Genomic DNA, 20,532 nt, shown 5'->3' with positions numbered 1-20,532 from the left:
ACGTGTCTCCCAACTACAGCGGCCCCCTAATGGCCGTCGAGAACACGGGAGATGGGAGTGCTCACGCAACCGTTTTTAATCTCCAACATAATTACCGAAGTTGTACGTACCTATAATCGAAAACAAAATTTCCATTCGGTTTAATTTCCAAATGCTTCTTTTCCTACTATGGTTTTCTACTGAAGCTAATTTTCACAATCGCATTTTTTCTAATTTTAATCGACGACACTGCAACAGTGTCGACAGAGCACAGCTGACGCGGAGCTCCTACTTCTGTGTGCTTTTGGCCCTTCGGCACGATGTAAATTTTACATAACTGAAGTAGGTACCTATGTTTGCATGTCAAATAAAATTGGGAAAACCCTGATTTTTTTGTAATTTTCAAAATTAAGTAAATAATCATATTGGGAAAAAATACAAATGGAAATTTTGCTGCTAGAAAATATCGAATCTATGTTGAAAATACAAACTAAGACATGGATGCACAGAAAAACCAGAAAAAGAGACCAGCGCTGGGAATCGAACCCAGGTCTTGCCAGCCATGTGCTATAACCCCTACACCACCGTATAAACAACTGATGTAACCGCTTCTCAAGTAAGTAAGCTTACGCTTATTTCGATTTTGCCTATTTCAACGAGTACGGTTGCAGCGTTGACAAAATTCTGTTCAGGAACCACCACACTATGTTGACAAGAACGTTGTCATGAAGGTTCACTACTGATTGTCAAGCGAGGACCACGACCATTCTGTCAAGAGTATAATGAACTAAGTACCTCGCACAATGGTCATGACCACGTCCAGTGGTCGCAACGGCCAGATTAACCAGAGAAGCGGCCAGTTGGCCGTTGCGGCCACGTACGCGACGCTTATTGTTTAGCCCAATTAAGACTTCCAAGAACAATCGTGCAAGTTGCATTACATTGCGGCGCTCGATTGACCATTTCGAACTAGTTCACTTGACGTCCGCGCAATATAATGTTATACAAACAAATACAAATCTATTTATTCAAATTAGATGTAGCAATGGTCAAGAAATACATTAGTTTTGAATTGATGTTCAGTTTTTTTAAGCGTCGCAGAGCTATGAAACCTATTCCCATTCGACGCAGAAAAAATCGCTGATTCCGAATATGAAATTTTTTTTGACCAGGTGGCGGTTACTACGTTTTCGCTTTTTGCCATCGATATATTGATAGTGTTTTATATTTCCTTGTTCTTTATTCGCCGCTAACAAGATTTATTCTTGCACGTGACTGCATCTCAGAGAATCGAGCTATTCCCTCAACAAACGAAACCGCGAATTTATGTTGTGTTTTTTATCTTTATTTGTCTCTTCGATTGCTTCTATAACTATTATTGCTTCTCCTTATTATACTCGTACTGGATAAAATACTAGCACTATAATTACTATAAGTTAGGTTAGGTTCAATTAAATACTATATGGGTTACTTTATTATAAAACTCCCATTATCTTTCAGAAAAAGTTGAACTTGAAGCTGCAAAAGAGAGGACATTATAAAATAAAATTTGAATTTTGATATAGTTGAAAGTATTGAAATTAAATGTTTCTTTCTGTTTATGCTTTATTGAACTACTAGCTGTTGCCCGTGACTCCGTCCGCATAGTATTCGATTATCGCTACCCTACGGGAACTGTGCAATTGTCCGGGATAAAAAGTCAGAAATTCCATACTTATCTATCTTGTAACATAAGTTGTCATTTGGAAATATAGTTTTAGAAAATAAAGTTAGGTACCTCATGAAACTTTATGAATTAAATAAAGGTTTATTGAGTTGAAAATGAAGGTCTTTATTCTAGTTAAATTCCGATTGCGACAGGTTTGATGCAACAGCATTATCTTATGCTAAATAATGCAAATAATATACGACAATTTTTCTAACACGACAACACGTATAAAACAGAAGCTATTTCATTTATTTTGTTTGTTCTGACAAAGACAGTGAAGATAACTTATCATCATGTAATTAAAACATTTATAATGAACGCAGTCTTAGTGTTCTCTTAGACACTAAGGCTAATGTAACGTCTGCAAAATGGATAAAAATGATTGGCCAAGTGAATACAAGAAGGTTCCGACTGAAGAATTTGGCGATGGTGAGTTATCTAATAAAACAGCTGATAATTATGAGAGAGCAATTTCAATGAAAGATTTCGAAAGAACTTACAAAGTCATTAAGTAAAACAATTTCAAAAATAGCTTTGATTTTGTTTTCATTAGCTTCTGGAATAAAAGAAACCAACTTAAAGATATTTCTGATTACAGATCGTAAAAATTTCCGAAATAGTTTTTTAAAAGAAAAACTCATTTTTTTTAGATAAACCAAAAGTGTCTATACCGAGCAGTTATGGATATGGAATGCGTCATGTGCAAAGCTGTCTATTATTCTTATGTGTCACCGTTGCTTATATGGCTAGAGCTCATTTAGGAGTCTCAGTTGTAGCTATGACAAGACCAAATGACAAACATAATACAACTAACATTATTGATAATAACGAAACAGCTATTGTTAATGTTAAGGAAACTGGCATGGAATTAAATGCCACTGGAGAAATAATGTTTAAGAATGAATCAATAGATGTTGATGAAACTTCATTAAATAACTTCATTATTAGTCATGGTGAACGGATGTCTGAATATAATAATACTTTGGAAGATATTGTGATTGGCAATGGAACTGATACTTTGTGGAACGTTTATAGGGTAAGTCAGTACACAAAACTGTTTTAATACTTCATGATGCTTTACTACTAAAAGTTGATAAAATATATAATAAATACTATCATAATTGTTACTTTATCACTATGTTGAAATTATCATCTTTGATATTAAGTACTTGCCAGTGTTCGACCACAATCACGAGAGTTCCTTGTGCCACAAAAATTACAAGTGCATAAAATATCAACATATTTGTGAATCATCTTATACTAAAAAGACAATTAATTGTCTAGAATTGTAGCACCTGTAACGTTTGTGTCATACAAGGAAATTCATAACATCTCGTTTCTAAAATATACACATAATACGAGAAATTAAGAGTATTGTTCCTATCACCGTGTATTGTATTGTTGTCATGGTCGCTTACAATGGGAATCATAAGAAAGCTCAAGTCACTCAAAGAACGATGAAGCGAGCTATATAATTGGCATTTTTCTGTGTGATCGAATCAGAAATCAGAAGATAGGTATACAAGATAACCATAACCATTGACATACCTCTAAGAGTTGGCAGACTTCAGGGCACATTGCTTATAAAAACGACGGCCAATGCGCTATAAGGCTTGACAGTGGCGACTACAAACTGAAGACGAAGCCTGAGGAAGCCTCTAATGATAGACCAACGACATTGTAAAGGTGGCAGAAATAAATTGGATGCGACCAACACCGATTTTTGTGGAACTTTTTGAGGGAGGCCTTTGTTTAGCAGTGGACGCGCGTCTTTTGGCTGATTTATGATGATGATAATGATGAAAGTTTTTTTTGCAAAATAAATTTATTACAGAAGCTCAAAAGACCAAACTCAAGGTTTGCCAGCGGACAATGGAGCGTAGCATTCTTGGTGTCCGAAGAACGGACCGGATTAAAAACACTGAGCTGCGCTCAAAGACTCGAATTGCTGACGTGGGCGTAAAGATGGCCAAGTTGAAGTGGGACTGGGCTGGACATATCTGTCGAATGAACCCAGAACGTTGGGCCAAAATTGTTACGGAATGGGTCCCTAGTGACGGATACCGTAATAGAGGCAGACCGAAGAGGAGATGGAGGGACGACTTAGATGCCTATAATGTGGGATGGCGGGAGCTCGCCTTTGATAGGCAGGAGTGGAGCAAGAGAGGAGAGGCCTTTGCCCAGCAGTGGGACACAAAAATAGGCTAATAAAAAAAATAAAAAAATATTCCGAATTTTCAATTCGATTGAAATGCTTTCAATATTGTCAACAGACTTACGAATGGAAGAAAGCAACACAGGAGATGATTCTTAGCTCATTTTTTCTGGGCTATTCACTGGCAATGTTTCCTATGGGTTTGGTAGTCCAGCGTCTTGGAGGGAAAATACCTATTCAAATAGGTTTGCTGGTGAATGGAATAATAAGTATAGTGACGCCGACAGTAGCAGTTTGGGTAAGTTGTACCTTTAAAGTTAATTCTAATGAAAAAACCTTCGAACCACACGGCAGCTCAATGAAAAAAAACTCAGACATTTTACAGACGCAGTACATAAACAACACGTATAAAAATAATAGCAAAAGAGATAATGAGGTAGTTATAGTTAATCTTAATTAGGTAACTCAACGGCTATGTTTTAAAATATGAAATACAAGAAGTGGCTATTTTGTCAAACAACGTTAACCATCATGTAATTTTTTAAAATTTCATGAGATTTCTAATTAATATTTTAAATCCCAATGTGAATAATAATGTTTATTTGATACGCTTTCACGCTTAAAATATTTATTTATTGCAAACATGTAGAAAATGTGTTAAGTCCAAAACTTGTGTGTTTTGTGTGAAAATAGTTTAAGACTCTGGAAAGGACATAGGATAGTTTATGATCCGGAAAATTGTATAGTTCTTTTAAAATTCTTCGCAGACATAGTCGCAGGTTACAGCTAACATAGGATAATTTTGGAATTTCAATTCATCAGATCAACAGCTACATAATTTCACACAAACAAAGTTGCAGTTAAAGCAGTTAAACCGATATTTTTTTCAGGGCGGTTGGAAAGCGGTGTGTGCTTGTCGCGTTCTGCAGGGCGTAAGTCAGTCTGGATTGTACCCTAGTGTACACACTATATTGGCCAAATGGGTACCAATAAATGAAAGAGCAACTTTAGTCGGCTACGTGTATACAGGTATTACTTTCGTTCATTAAATAACTTAAAAGATTACGTGCTCTGTCTGACTTAGACTCTCAAAGTCAAAAGTGAAAGTCAAAATATCTTTATTCAATTTAGGCTATAACAAGCACTTATGAATGTCAAAAAAAATCTACCACCGGTTCGGAAAAACCTCTGTTGAGAAGAATCCAGCAAGAAACTCAACTCTGTCTGCCATAGGAATGTTTCTTGAACACCTTACAGGTACAAATACATTGGTAATGATATAGAGATACTCAATGTTGATTATTATATTCATCCTAATCTAAACTAAATTCACACTAAATTTAAACTGATGACTGATGGTGGTGATCTCTTACCATCAGGAGACCCACTTGCTCGTTTTCCATCCAGTCGTATAAAAAAAAAAACTTAATGTTAATGTTAGTCTTAATCTTAGTCTTAATGTTTTAGGTGTAAAACAAATCCTTCTCCTAAGTACAGATTTCTTTTCTTCTTCAGGTACAACTCTAGGAACAGTAATTGCCTTCCAACTCAGTGGGCTGCTGGCTTCGAGTGCGGCTGGCTGGCCGTCCACCTTCTGGGTTGTGGGCGTAACTTGCTTAGTTGCGTTTGCAATGGTGACACTATTTTCTGCAGCAACTCCCAGTGATCATAAAACGATAAGCGAGGAAGAAAAGAAGTACATAATGGGAGCTGCTGGAAGCTCCAAAACTGTAAGGATTTTTAAATTTTACGAGTAATAGGAGATTGCACGGTATCCAAAGAATCCAAATATTTGGCATCAGTCAGACTCGTGTTGACGTTCTGCTACGTGTTTAGTTTTATTATTTTTCAATTAAACATTTTATTTTATGTTTCTGTTTGTGCTTAGCTTTTAAATAAGAATCCAATAGAGTGTTTGCAGCGTTGCGTCCGCGTTGCGAAAGCAACATTTATTCACTAGCAGCTCATAATAATAATAATTATATTTTTTGTTCAACTGTTTATCTTATCCTTAACCAGAGCCCATTCACTACCTGTTTATGTGCCCTTGACATGTTGTGTTAATTATCTTTAATTGTTTTTGCACTTACTTCTTGCTTACGTACATGTGTTTTAGTCTTTGCTAATAAATAACTGGATTTATTATTAATTAGATATATAGGTACTGAGAATGGGAAAATTTATTTAAGAATATAAACTTATAGAAAATACAATCATATACCTAAGAGCTAAATACTACTAAATAATAAATCTACTAGCTAACTTAAATAATAGGTACTTGTATTTTCTATCTGTATGATAATTATATATTCTATGAGAACTACATAAAGTGTGGCTTTCTTAAAATATGAATAAATTAGTATTCATAAACAAAGCCTAAAGCTACTTTCTTTTTCCGGGATATACATTATCTTCGTATGAAATTTTATTGAAATCGGTGCTATCGTTATTGCATAATTCTACAACAAATTATCTAAACATCTTCACTAATATTTTAATTTATGATCAGAGACCGGACAAATGGGCGTTATTACTCATAATAATATGGACATGACTCCAAAGATTAATTGATTAATTAATAAATAGATTGATTTCTTAGTGAAAAATCATAAGATTTCAATGGGATAGTGAAAGAAAGGAGTTTTCTTGTCAAACTTTCTTTGATTTCCTTCTTCTTTGACTATGCTGACATTCATTGCAATAAAATTAATGTTAAATTAATTCAATTTACTTTGTGGTTCTTTCATAAGGTACGAGTATATAATTATCACCAAGCAAATCATACCATACCTAATGTAAATAAAACAATGGCAAATCTTTTACTTTCGCCTATTGAATATCGTTTGCTCCATTAACTTCAGTGGATTGTGAATGGAGTAATAAATTTACCACGGAAAATTTAGAAAAAATACTTTTTATTAACTTGAATAAATCTACACAATAAGAAGGTCTGTGTAATTTATTTATAACTGTCTTGCAAAGTATACTAACTAAATTACAAGTAAGAAATCAATTAATTTATCTTTGGAGTCATGTCCATATTATTGCGATTATTGGCACCCATTCGTCCGAACACTATTTATTACATTAGGATGTCCTATTCTAATAATATCTTACCGTTTTCAGAGGGCTAAAACTCCGTGGAAGCAAATTTTCAGTTCTAAGCATGTGTGGGCCACGTTAGTGACACATTTCTTCTGCGGTACCTGTTTTGTGTTCCTCTTCACGCAGATCCCTACTTACATGCATTACATCTTAGGGTTCAACATCAAAAGCGTAAGCATTGTTTTCTTTTAAAATAAGATTATTCCATCTATCCATCCCAGCCTATTTACCCACTGCTGTGCACAGGCCTCCTCTCAGAATGAGAGGACTCGGGGCGTAGTTCCCACGCGGGCCCAGTGCCGATTGGGAACTTCACACATACAATTGAATTACTTCACAGGTGTGTGCAGGTCTCCTCACAATGTTTTCTTCGTAATTTCGCACATGAATTTCGAAAAACACAGAGGTGGGGGCCGGGGTTTGAACCCACGAAACTCTGCTTGAGAGGCGATAGGTCAAACCGCTAGGCCACCACGGCTTTTTTTTAATTTATTTAAATTTAAAACTAAGATCAAGTAATCGATAAAATATTTCATTCACTAAGGAACTAGCTTATGTCTAAGGATTCGAGCTAAAGTAAATTTATTGTAAAGAGAAACTACGCAAGACTTCAAATTTCTAAGTTTAAGTTTTGTGAATTGTAAGACTTTGTGCAAGGTTCGTCCACTTCAGTCTACTCGTGACCACGGCCACTGTAATGTGGTTGAAACGTCGGGGTAAACATTAATCGTGTGTTTAGCGTAATAAGTCCCGTTTATGGTATTTTAATTATAAGACTCGTCCAACCCATATCATTTGCTGATCTTTCTACTAAGCAGCAAAACACGCGCTGCTGTGTTTAGAGAGTAAGACAGCTTCTCAAAATATCTGCATAGAAAGAAGGTGGTAGGACATTGTGCAAGGCCCGCCCGGATTGCTACCACCATCTTGCTCGCTAATCCTGCCGTGAAGCAACTGTTGTGTTTCGGCGTGGAGAGTAAGACAGCCGGTGAAATCACTGGCACTTGAGGTATGATGTTTATGGGTGGTGGTGATCTCTTACCATCAGGAGACCCACTTGCTCGTTTGTCATCCAGTCGAAAAAAAAAAGGTATTCTGTCTCAGTCTTCTAGGCTAACTTATCTACAATCGTCTGGTGTCTATAAGATAAAGAAAAATCAACTGTTTGAGGTGGGTATTAGTGATTTAGTCAGGTTGTTAGTACTTCTTTGAATAAATATTGCTGGTGATGACGTTGGATAGCAAAACAGAAAATAGCCGTAGCAGTAATTTTGTTTTTCAATGACTTGTACTGAATAACAATCGATTTTAAATTCTGTTTTTAGAGTGGATTCTTGTCGTCTTTGCCGTACATCGGAAGCTTCTTCTTCTGCATCGCTTACGGTGTGTTATCAGACTATTGTGTCAACAGAGGCTACGTCACCTTGAAAACTACTAGAATCGTCTGCAATACACTAGGTTAGTTAGATTATCATCTGTGTTGACGATTTTAATGAATACGCTTACCCATTGCTAATTTTAACTTAAATATTAGGAGCATTGCTACACTAAGTCAGTATAATATTGTATTGGTGTTTTGTATTTAAACATAGTTGTACGATAAAAATACACAGCAATATTACTACAGAGATTACTTTCATAACGCCTATTTTTTAAAAAAATTTAGTAATAGCTTGCACCCGCGGTTTCGTGTGTATCATTCAGTTTTGCATCAATCCTTTAATTCCAAAAGTTTTCTAATCCTCAAGATTTTCCAATTCACAAAAAAAAGTGACAAATTTCATCAATAATGCTAATGATTACATTTTGGTATTATAAATGGATCCACTATGAATATTGGATTAAAGTAGCCTATGTATTATTCCAGTCGTTCATCAATTTACATACCACACTGAAGAAGGTACAATCACACCTGTAAACGTTGGACTTTGTTATAATCACAGGTCAAGCAGCGCCGGCGGTTTGTCTTATAGCGGTATCATACACTGACAACATCACGCTCGCTGTCATTTTGATCGTAGCAGCAGTATCACTGTACGCTGGTGTACACTCGGGATGGATGGTAAGGAATATTAAATTTGATACTTTGACTGGAATGATCAAAATTTCAACAAACATGCGAGCTTATTACCCGACTGTGAAGAAGGAGGGTTATGTGTTTGGCGCGTATGTATGTATGACTATTCCTATGTCCTCTCGTAACTATTCAATGGCTGAACCGATCTTGATAAATGATATGTCATTGGATTTGTCTTGATGACGCGAGTGACACTGGGTACATGAAATTCTTAAAAATCTAAATGGCGGATTTTTGGCGCCAAATTGTAAGTATTCAAAAAATGTTTTTTTATTGAAACCTATCGAGTGGGGTATCAAATGAAAGCTTATAATTAGCCCATTCTAAATATATATATATAGTTTATAATCGTTTGAATATACAATTTTCACAGAAAACTGGAAATAAAATAATAAATTAAAAAATCAAAAAACCCGACTGCGTAATAAAGAAGAAGACAAGTCTATTGGGCTAGAACTTTGTTAAGTAGCTAACTTAAAGTTCAACAGTCGGGACCCATTTAAATAGTGACGCTCAAAAATGTTTACCTAATGGGTCCCGACTGTTGAACTTTAAGTTAGCTAATTAACAAAGTTCTAACCCACTAGACTTCTTTTTAGTATTTTAAGGCAGTCAAGTTTCTTGATTTTTTAAATTTATTATTTTGTCACTCCTTTCGTGTTATCTCCTTTCAGGTAAACTACATAGACATGTCTCCAAACTTCAGTGGATCTCTAATGGCAGTTGGTAACACGGGATGCGGGGCTGGCGTTCTTCTATTGCCTGTCCTGGTGTCCAATATTGTTACTGAATTGGTAAGTGTGACAAAATTTTAATTGTATAAGTGCGAGCACGCTGATTATAATTGAATACCTAGTACGTACAAGATGGAGCGGCGACCTGGTTAAGATCGCGGGATCGCGTTGGATGCGGAAAGCACAAGACTAGTCTGAATGGAGAGCCTTGGGGGACGCCTATGTCCAGCAGTGGACGTCTTTCGGCTGACATGATGATGATGACCTAGTACGTATTTATTTTGTCTGTGTGTTGCATTTCTGATTTAGACATATCTACAGCATAGAGATGCCACATATTACAAGGCGTTCATCAAATAACTTAAAATCGGAAAGTATGGGTACTTTCCGATTTTAGGTTATTTAATTAACCTATTTAGTCACAATTGAGACAGCAGTGACTAAGGGCCTAACGTAATCTAACCTAACTGAACCTTCGGTTTCGGTAAAAAGCATATTTCGGTAGGATACTAGCTTTTGTGTGTGGAAAAAAACTTAGCCTAGTCTAAAATGTGCTATGTCGCACGGGCGGTACATACTAGAATTACGAACGTCGACTCATTAAAGCCAGTCTTCGACTTCGGGCTTCTAATAGACTCTCGTTCGTAATTCCTTATTTACCGCCCTTAAGACACAATGTACTATTACAGAATGATCGATCTCAGTGGCGCATCGTCATGATTGTTATGGCTGGCAGTATATTCTTCAGCAACCTCTTCTATATCTGCTTTATGTCTACTGACAAACAAGTTTGGGATGAAATTATTGGTGAGTGTGGTTTTACTTACATCTTACCAATATTAGAAATGTGAAAGTTTGTATGTTTGCATTTATTATATTGATGGGATTTCTAATGAAATGGCATTATGTATGAGTCGTGACGTGTACTTTAAAAAAAACAAGTACCGCGGTAAAGTATAAGAACATACATTTTAAAACTGTGCCCAAGCATTTAATATAATATTTTAACAATTTAACTTTATTTCCTCGCATTATTGAGAAAAGCATCACGCGAAAATGACAATTCGTGGATTCGTATTTATTGACGGACTCGGCTCGCTTCGTCCGTCAAACTCTACTCACCCACGAATTGTTTTTCCCGGCTTCAGCAATAATGTACTATACTATCTTTACCGATTTCAGATGACGAAGATACGGAAAACGAAGCCAAACCTGTGAAAACATAAAATGAAAAAAATCTTGCATTTTGCAGTCAATAAATATTTATAAATTAATAAGCTACCATTATTACCACCTGTTTATTTGTAATATTTCTAACATCAATACTGACGTCACCAACAATAAGATTTTTAAATTGTAACGAAAATTCATTAGAAATTTCATCATTTAAGAATCTCTATGACAGGGTTTCTCAAACTTTCGGCTCCACGTACCCCTGTTCAAGTTTCCAGGTGACAGCGAACCCTTTAACTAATTAAATTCCCCCCCCCCAACCTCGCAAAAAAAAACAATAAAATTGACTGTTGAACGACGAAATCAGTCGCGCGCGCGTCACCATGTGTGCCGCACGTGCCTGCCAGTCATCACGCCACCATTACGTAAATCTTGTCGCGAACCCCCTGCCGTCGAATGGCGAACCCCTAGGGGTTTGCGTACCCCACTTTGCGAAAGCCTGCTCTATGATCTGATAACTACCTAGTTAGGCTGCGTTAAATTCACCAATAGAGTTGCATCAAATTTCTGCTCCTTTTTGGACGACATAGTTGGAAAAGTGCTGACGTAGCGTCACCGTTGCAGCCTCACAGCCGCAGCATCATTATCGCGGCGTCACAGTCGCAATCATCACTGACGCGACATTACCACCACAGCGCGGGCGTCATAGACGCGGAGTCAAAGCTACAGCATCACAGTCGCAGCGTCATTGTCGCATGCGTCACTGACGCGGTGTCACAGTCGCAGCGTCATCGTCAAAAGCGTCACTGACGTGGCATCATTGTCGCAGCCATAATGTTACTGTCGCAGCGTATTAATTTGTCGCAGGAATTACTGTCGCGATGTCACTGACGCGGCGTAACAGGCTCAGCGTCATAGTCAAAGCGTCATTGTGGCAGGTGCCATGAGCGCAGGTGTCAAAGTCGTAGCATATCTGACGTAGCGTCACTATCGTAGCATCATTGTCGCAGTGTCACTGTGGCAGGCGTCATTGATGTGGCGTCACTGTCGCGCCGTCACGGTCACAGGCATCTCTGACGCAGCATCATAGCAACAGCGTCATTCTGACAGTTTTACGGTCCCAGGCGTCAGAGTCACAGCATCGCTGACACGGCGTCACAACCACAGAATACCTTTTTTATATACTGAGACAGTGTCATTGTCGCTGCGTCATTGTCGCAGCGTCACTGTCGCAGCGTCACTCAAAATGGTTAAAAGTCGTCTGTACTTAAACAACTTAAACGAGTTGGTAAGTTATGTGGCATAAATATAGTCTTACCGGTACGAAACAGCAGGGTTACTACGAAACTCGAAACTCGAAGTTCGTGTGGTCCCTCTTTTAATACGAGATCGAGAGGGACGGTGCGATACGAGTTTCGAGTTTCGTAGTAGCCCTGCTGTGCGTGCGGCGGGTTTGCTCTTTACAAGTTTTTCCCTCATCAGTCTGCTACAGTTTCTCTACGTTCGATGTTCAAAAGAACTATTCAATTCACTAGTTATATAAAAGAAATTCAATTTTGAAAATCCAGTCCGTACTGCCAGTGTATAATTCAATAGGCGGAAGAAATAAATCAATGAAAAGAACTTGATGAAAAGGTGCATTCGCTACAGAGAACTGTGATATTTCCCTTGGGGATAACTGCGTAGTTTTAATAAAGAGAGTGTATGTGATTAGGGATGAGTTATAATTGCTAAATCGCGTACCAGGGCTTAAAAGTACGTCCACCTTCTCATACCAAGTGCAAAAACCAGGTGTCAAAATACTTTCAAAGTACTTTCTGTCCAACGCAACGAGACGAATACTTGCTTCCTTGCAAGTTTAAATAAAAACCTTGTTGTTATACAAATAAGATTAAAAATATTCCAATAAAGACGTACATTACTTTGAAAGTATTTATTTCACTTATAACACAATCTGAACCTTATGTGTGTATGTAAATAAGATATAATTTTACTATTTCGAATTTTGAGGTTTAAGTACTTACTTTGAAGGGACAGTATACTTTAATGGAAAAATACTTTCAAATCTTGCAAATATATCGGGTATACTTACAAGGAAATACCTGGTATCAAAACCTGGTAACGTAAATACGCACCATCTCTATTTGTGATAATATGTATGGTTTTAATCAGTACTATGTATGTGATCTGTCATGTACAATGAGGCGAGACCCATTCGATTTATTTTGATATAATGTTAGACAGTAGTCTAAAAAAATTTGGTGAATTGTAATGTTTGACTGTTTATGAAGTTGTAATTATGTTTTATCTTGAACTAATAATTGATTTTTAAAAAAACATGGCAAAGTGCAAGTTGAACTCTTGCACCGAGGGTTCCGTACAAATTTATAGTATCTGTGAATACCTAGTGTTTGAAATTTTAGACAGCGTGGGATTATTTTGGATCGGTTACTGACACAGACAGACACAAAATTTAGATTCTTAGAATATAATTATTATTGATTATCCTACAGGACAGCTCTTAAAGGTAGACTTCCGACTAGAGCGGCTCTATCGCAACGGCCGCAGCGTCAGAGCCGCTGCGCCAGTGTCGCTGCGGCTCTGACGCAGATTAGCTTCCGAGCAGCGCGACTCCGGTGTCAGTTTGTTGTTATTTCATGCAAAATAATCTCAAAACCACGTGCGAATCAGCGATTGCGCGGCAGTGCTTGCGCAAACATGGCACGGCCGCTATCGCTCGGCGATACTGACGCGGCGCCACTGTCGCGGCGACAGTGACGCTGCGTTCGAACGTTAGTTCATACGTTTCCGTACTGCATAATACTATCGCTCTATCGCCGCGTTACTGTCGCTGCGTTAGTGACGCCGGAGCCGCTCTACTCGGAAGTCTACCTTAAAAAAGCTATAATATTATAACGATAAATAGCTCTTATAATAGCTACCAAAATTTAATTTTCTAGGACAACTAGAATTACGTACTCTATAGATTTTAATTCCCCTGAAAATTATAAAGGAAACACTTTATTTAATAATTATGTATATCTTTTGATTGTGTGGACGATGAGAAACGGAACCCAACAAATAACAATATAATAATAAATAAATATGAATCAGTAAATAAAAAAACGTGTACCATGTAAGCCGTTGGCAGGCAGACAGCAATTGATTGTTGAAAGATGAAGTGAAAAGCTGCATTTGTCGGGAGTAGACCCGATTGTATTCCCGCGGGATGTAGCCGCAATATGACACAGAACAGAGGAGGACAAATAATACTGGTCAAACTTTAAAACTATTTTATTAAATCAGATGGAGTTCCAAATCAATCCTACTAATATTATAAATGTGAAAGTTTGTGTGATTGAGTGAATAATCAAACTTATGTATAGCATCGTAAGGTTAATATTCCACCAATCTTTTTTTGCAGTTAGTGAACCTTGCCTGCCACCCGACGAGGTTCACAAAACTGCGCCGTGAACCAATTTTATACGCCGTTTTGATGTAAGAAACATGCAGTCTATAGATTTGAGTTTCTAGCCGAATTCTTCTCAACAGAGGTTTTCCGAACCGCTAGTAGATTTTTTTTTGACATTCATATGTGCTTGTTATATTGTTTTTTTTTATTCTACTGGATGGCAAATGAGCAAGTGGGTCTTCTGATGGTAAGAGATCACCACCGCCCTTAAACATCTGCAACACCAGGGATATTGCAGATGCGTTGCCAACCTAAAGGCCTATGATGGGATACCTCAAGTGCCAGTAATTTCACCGGCTGTCTTACTCTCCACGCCGAAACACAACAGTGCAAGCACTGCTCCTTCACGGTAGGATTAGCGAGCAAGATGGTGGTAGCAATCCGGGCGGACCTTGCATAACGTCCTACCACTTGCAGATATTTGGATTTTGAGATGTCGATGGTTTCATCCTAACAGCTACACATCCGTTCTCCATGCTACTACATGTTAGTCAAAGTCAAAGTCAAAATATCTTTATTCAATTTAGGCTATAACAAGCACTTATGAATGTCAAAAAAAATCTACCACCGGTTCGGAAAAACCTCTGTTGAGAAGAATCCGGCAAGAAACTCAACGAGGTATATTTTTTTAAACAGATTTAAATTATTATTAAATGATTTTTATACGTCACAAGTATTTACTTAACACAATTTTATTTTTAACACAGTAGGTTCGCTGTTTGAAGGGATCGCTAATGCGAATCGGAATTATTTCCAAATATCCCTGTCCATGATATAATCATTAACTTTATAATACGCCTTAGATATTAATGTCTTTTTGACAATAGATCTGAATTTTGTATCTGTTTCATTTATATTAGATTCAACGTCTGGTTTTAAGTCTAAAATTTGGTAGCATGGTGAACGGTTGTGTTGCACTGAGGATGAACTCTGGTTGACTACGAAACGTAACAGCTTAGTGTGGTTCAAAGTCAGAGTCAAAGTATAACAAGCACTTATGAATGCCAAAAAAAAACTACCACGCGATTCGGAAAAACTTCTGTTGAGATGAATCCGGCAAGAAACTCAACGAGGTATATTTTGTTTAATGATATTTAATTATGGTTCTGATGATAGGTGGTTCGTTTGATTTGTGTGTGTTCCTACAGTGTGCATGAACGCACATTTGTTGCATAGACGTTCCTATCTATCGTAAAGTCAAGGGTCAAAGTAATTGTTTACACATAGTTCATTGAAGCCCATACTGCCCACTAAGTTTTCCTGTGTCATTTCATCAGGCAAGCTTTCAACTAGTCCTTTGTTTTCCGCCAATCCCCACTCTTTGTCGTTTTTAAAGGAGGTCTCTTGGCATTTTGAATGTAAATTAATTCGATTGCCTACCGACTCTACAAAGGCTTCAACCTATACAAGGCCTTACTGCAGAACTTTTCCATTGTTTAACTGTCGTATTATTTTTCTTTTATAGCTGGAACTATATGATGATATTTTATTGAATGAAGTTTTACTTTGCAGTACAGTTCGGGTTATTTCATCTTGCTCGTATCTCGGCCTATACAGGATGTAACATAAATCGCTTACAAGGAAGGGTACCCAACTGTCCGACTCCGATTTGATTTATTTTGATATATGTTATAGAGTAGTCTAAAATAACGGACACGTATTTTTCTTAGCTGCCCAAACTCAACTTAATTGGAGAAAATATCCTTCAAAGTACTGAAAATTGACCAAACCTTCTAATTTCTGTTGAGAGATTTGTTCAAGAAAATTGATCATTAATTACTGGTTTTTTTATATGTTGGAGAACATGAAAAAGAATGGAAGAGTGTTTTGTCATTTCACCACAAACTCATTTTTTTTTCGGGATCATGGATCAAGAAGTTTTCAAGCCCAAAAAAATAACCAAAGTGAAGTGAGTGAAGCGACGAAAAGTTTGAAAATTTGACGTGTTTTTTTATATATAAAATATTTTAATATAATAATACATTAGAAAAAGAAAAAATAAATAAAAAAGAAAAAACAACAATAATATCAAAATAAAAAGAAGTATTATGCATATGCGAGATCGCGAGGCGGCCCCAGCTCAGCATAGTGTTGGCCGTATAGGCCAACGCTGGTCTTCCGCTGTGACCGCTGTGCCAACAAACCAATGACAAAAACCAATAAAATCAAAATTCAAAACCAAATTAAATAAAAGAGTAAAAAACACTAACTATCCATAGACCACAGACGCCGACATGACATGCACAATCTGTCGATTGTCATGTACTTTATATAACGATGTTTAATGTAGGAACCAAATGTACTAAGTGATCGAAATAGTACGTTAACACAATTGTACTAATCAGGAGCTATCCATAATGAACAAACACGCATAACTTCAATGTAATAAGCTTGTGTCGTCCTTATACCATTTACTCCTGGAGGGATAACCTTAGTTCAAGTATAAAGCCTTAACTAGAAACTGACTATAAAGTTACCATGAACCATTCATATATGCTAACGTATGTCAGTGCGGTCGCAGCTGCTGTACTCTGAAAGTGCTATGGCTTTAGAAGAAAACTTCGCTAGTATACTCTTTATGTTCTAGTCTTAAAGCACCTACATCAGAAGGTGCCATTACTTGAATGCCGTTATACTTTTGCATGCTAGTGTGTAGTGAAAAAGTTTCATTATTGTTCCTGTTCACTATCTTAATTTACACTATGTTCTGCAAATAAATTACTTAATATTTTTTTTTTAGCAGCCAGGATAACTCTCACTAGAAAAGTAGGTTGGATGCCATTCAATATGTTACTAAATAACAGTAAGTAAAATAAATGAAGGTATTATATACATTTGACGAAAATTAATGCTTCAGATTTTGATGTTAGGGCTAGTGAAATTAGGTACAACATAAATTCGGAATATTAAAATTAGGGCTAATAAACGAATAGAGTTGGTAAAATTAAAAATTCGGCTTTTTGATTTTCGGGCTAGTGAAATGAGGTACAATGTAAATTCGGAATGTTAAAATTAGGGCTAATGAATTGTTAGGATAATTGAAAATTCGGCTTTTTGATTTTAGGGCTAGTGAAATTAGTGGTAGTGAAAATAGGATTAAAATTTCGGGCTACCATAGGATAACCGAAAATTGACTGTCAATCTCTTCCTGACAACCATTTAAATGTAGAAACTAATACAAAGTACATTAAATATCTAAAACAATTGCTTTAAACTAATTAATTAAATTAAAATTCCAGAATTCCTTTTACAAGAAATCCCGTTAGAATATTTAAAATAAATCGTGGATTTCACTAAAGCTGCATAAATATCAATCGCTTAAAGGTTAACTGGAAGAGATCCCTTTAAGGGACAAGTTCGCCTTTGTACATCTTATTATCTTATTGTCTATTAATTTCATGTGTTTTTATGTACAATATAAAGAGTTATACAATACAATACAAATATGCAAGCGTCAAATTTCTCGTTACATTACAAAATGATTATTAAATTATAGTCCTTAGGTTTCCTTGTTTTTTTTTTAATTTCCTGCACTACTTTTTTCTTGATAAGAACTTTCAACAAAGTAAGTAGGTATTAGAAATAATAGAAAAATATTTTTTTTTATAAGTACATTATACTTACTGATTAAGACGGCTCAAAACAGACAGATAGACAAACAAACTTTTAAGCAAAACACTGAGAACCAGCCTATCTAAGCAGACAAAGAGAAAAAAGCGCTTTAACTGCCTCCTGTAATAAGTGCTTTGTGATTCGAGTTATTATTTCCAATATTCCATGTACGTACACTATGTATTTCTTTTCGCTTCTGTGAGGGAAAAATATTTTAAATTTAGAACAACCACAAGATAAACTACTCGAATTATATAAGCATGTTAAATCACTTTTAAAGAAAGAAAGAAATAAATAAATAAACAGAAAGAGAAAGAAATATAGAAAGAATAAAAAAGGAAATACGTTTAAAGAAGGAAAAGACAAGACACAACATTAGTATTAAGTACAAATAAATGCGCGTGAGTCCGTAAGTAACCGCGGAGCACTCGCGACTGATGGTTGCCGAGGTATGCTGGGAATTCGTGGCGCTCGCGCATAACTCGCGTTCCGCCGTTTGTATGAAGACGGTATACTGCTCTTTTTTGTACTGTGATCGGACTATTAAGGCTGGGAAATGTCAATCAATTATTGTACTAAATGAGTGACTTTTTCATATGCATTATTATAGATTTCGTTGCCTAGTGTCCATAGTACAAGCTTTGCTTAGTTTGGGACTAGGTCAATTGATGTCAAGTGTCCTATGATATTTATTTATTTATTATTTATTAATAAATATAAATTTATTATAATAATATACAATCTAGGGCAAGGGGGTTAATATGGAACTTTATTATTTAGTGTCAAATGTCAAAATGAGATGTAATGATTCTAAAGCTAATTTAGAGAGCACGCTAAATACAAACTTTTCCTGTAACTTACGATGGAAAATCAAATTTGAGTAGGTTTCCTTTTAATATTTTCCTTCCCAATCCGCACTAGGCCCGCGTGGGAATCGCCCAAGCCCTCTCATTATGAGAGGAGGTCTGTGCCAGCAGTGGGACGAATATAGGCTGAAATGATGATGACGAAATTTGTATCTACGCATAACCTGTCAAATTTATGTTCAAGGCAAACCAACGAACCATATGAGCAATAAACTTCCTGATAATTGTGCCGCTAAATGTAAAATGTTTCACCAAAATTGGATGCAACCGACACAGAAATTTAATTAAAACTTTACACATAAAAAATCAAGAAAAATGTTCTTTTGTTTTGCTGGGGTTCGGGGGAAGTATAATTACACAACACGCAACGATTACGAATGGACAGGAAAAAAAATCGACAAAGTGCGAATCTGACGCGCGCTGAGGGTTCCGTGCGTATGTAATTTATTAACTTTTTTTTTCTATACTTAATTCTAAAACGTAGTAGTAATTAATAACTTAACCCTTAAATTGGCAAGAGTAAAAAATAAAAAAACAAGTGATACAGTATCATACCTTTATTTAATACCGTCTTAGGGTCTACAGAAAAATAAAAATAAAAATCTAGCATTATTGGTTTTTCAGAAAATCTATGTACATCACCATGCACGTTGCCAATTCTATAAGAACAAAGTAACATTATTGTGTGTACACGCTGTTTACCGCTGCCAATCAGGCAGTAAACTTTTATATATAAAAAACCTAAATTATTTAAAAAACATGATTATACTTGTTTGGTATATTTGGTATAGGTATTTTTAACTAAATGTAAACAAAAAACCGTCAATTGGTGTCTTAAATATTGAAATTTCCCCATTAAAGTATCTAAACATACTGTTCTTATGAAATACACTAGTCTAGTTAGTATTACAATGATAGACAAGTACAATGTTTAAATCCTTGAATGTGAAAAAATCTAGCTACTGAAGTTTGTTTACATTTAGTTAAATACTCGTACCTATCCAAATCAAATATAGTGTGGAACTGTCGAAAGCAATTTCTTGTTTTCGTTTTTCCAGCAGCGAAACAAAGGGGCATATATGAGTTGCTCTGAAGATGAGCTCTGATTGAGTTCGAAACGCGCTCAAGTGTAGATGGCGTGGCTATGGATTGCATAGAGTTTAATGTGGGCAAAGCATCATATTAACTGTGGATGGCCAGGGCAGAACTTTTTCTCTAATAGGTGAAAGAAGCATCGTGCATGCTTTCAGAATTCAATCGGTTTGGGTATACATATATATTATTCAACCTCATGCTCATCAATAAGCAGTATAGCAAATTTTAAACGTTCCAAAGAAGAGTTTAGAGAAGGTGCATCAGAGCTATCATCAGAATCGAATTTTGGCGGTGCGTGCGGTTTTAATTCCTCGTCCGGATTAGAGCCACAGTCATAACATGCATTTTTTACGGGAATTAAAGCTAAAATCTTATGCGGTCGACTTTATGTGAAGCACTGCAGACAAAGAAAGAAAAACTCTGTTTAAAAAGATTTAAAATAACATAGAGGACGTAAAATCGTTAATTTGAAATCAAAAAATGTACAGGGAACTTGGTAATGTACACCGTGGTTACCGAAGTTAATTCACCTTGTAGTTGGCAACGTACATGGTGG

At 36.3% G+C, this 20,532-nt stretch overlaps 1 protein-coding gene across 2 annotated transcripts in view; it reads left to right on the top strand.

Moving 5' to 3' along the window:
• The first annotated feature begins 1,830 nt into the window (after nucleotides 1-1,830).
• LOC141436683 (putative inorganic phosphate cotransporter) overlaps nucleotides 1,831-20,532 on the top strand; it is a 27,728-nt gene continuing 9,026 nt past the window's right edge. Inside the window, exons 1-11 of one of the 2 annotated variants that reach the window (XM_074099692.1) lie at nucleotides 1,831-2,116; nucleotides 2,338-2,723; nucleotides 3,961-4,140; nucleotides 4,733-4,871; nucleotides 5,358-5,572; nucleotides 6,969-7,118; nucleotides 8,273-8,405; nucleotides 8,891-9,009; nucleotides 9,699-9,818; nucleotides 10,448-10,565; nucleotides 10,941-11,029. In XM_074099692.1, the coding sequence (XP_073955793.1) occupies nucleotides 2,056-2,116; nucleotides 2,338-2,723; nucleotides 3,961-4,140; nucleotides 4,733-4,871; nucleotides 5,358-5,572; nucleotides 6,969-7,118; nucleotides 8,273-8,405; nucleotides 8,891-9,009; nucleotides 9,699-9,818; nucleotides 10,448-10,565; nucleotides 10,941-10,984 (1,665 nt within the window). In that variant the 5' untranslated portion in view covers nucleotides 1,831-2,055 and the 3' untranslated portion in view covers nucleotides 10,985-11,029. Of the gene's footprint in view, nucleotides 2,117-2,337; nucleotides 2,724-3,960; nucleotides 4,141-4,732; nucleotides 4,872-5,357; nucleotides 5,573-6,968; nucleotides 7,119-8,272; nucleotides 8,406-8,890; nucleotides 9,010-9,698; nucleotides 9,819-10,447; nucleotides 10,566-10,940; nucleotides 11,030-20,532 lie in introns of those variants that run through there. The other variant, XM_074099693.1, reaches the window with a different exon arrangement.

This window comes from Choristoneura fumiferana, chromosome 17 (genome assembly GCF_025370935.1).
Source record: "Choristoneura fumiferana chromosome 17, NRCan_CFum_1, whole genome shotgun sequence".
In the NCBI taxonomy this organism is placed as follows: domain Eukaryota; kingdom Metazoa; phylum Arthropoda; class Insecta; order Lepidoptera; family Tortricidae; genus Choristoneura; species Choristoneura fumiferana.
This window is presented reverse-complemented; position numbering and strand designations above follow the sequence as displayed.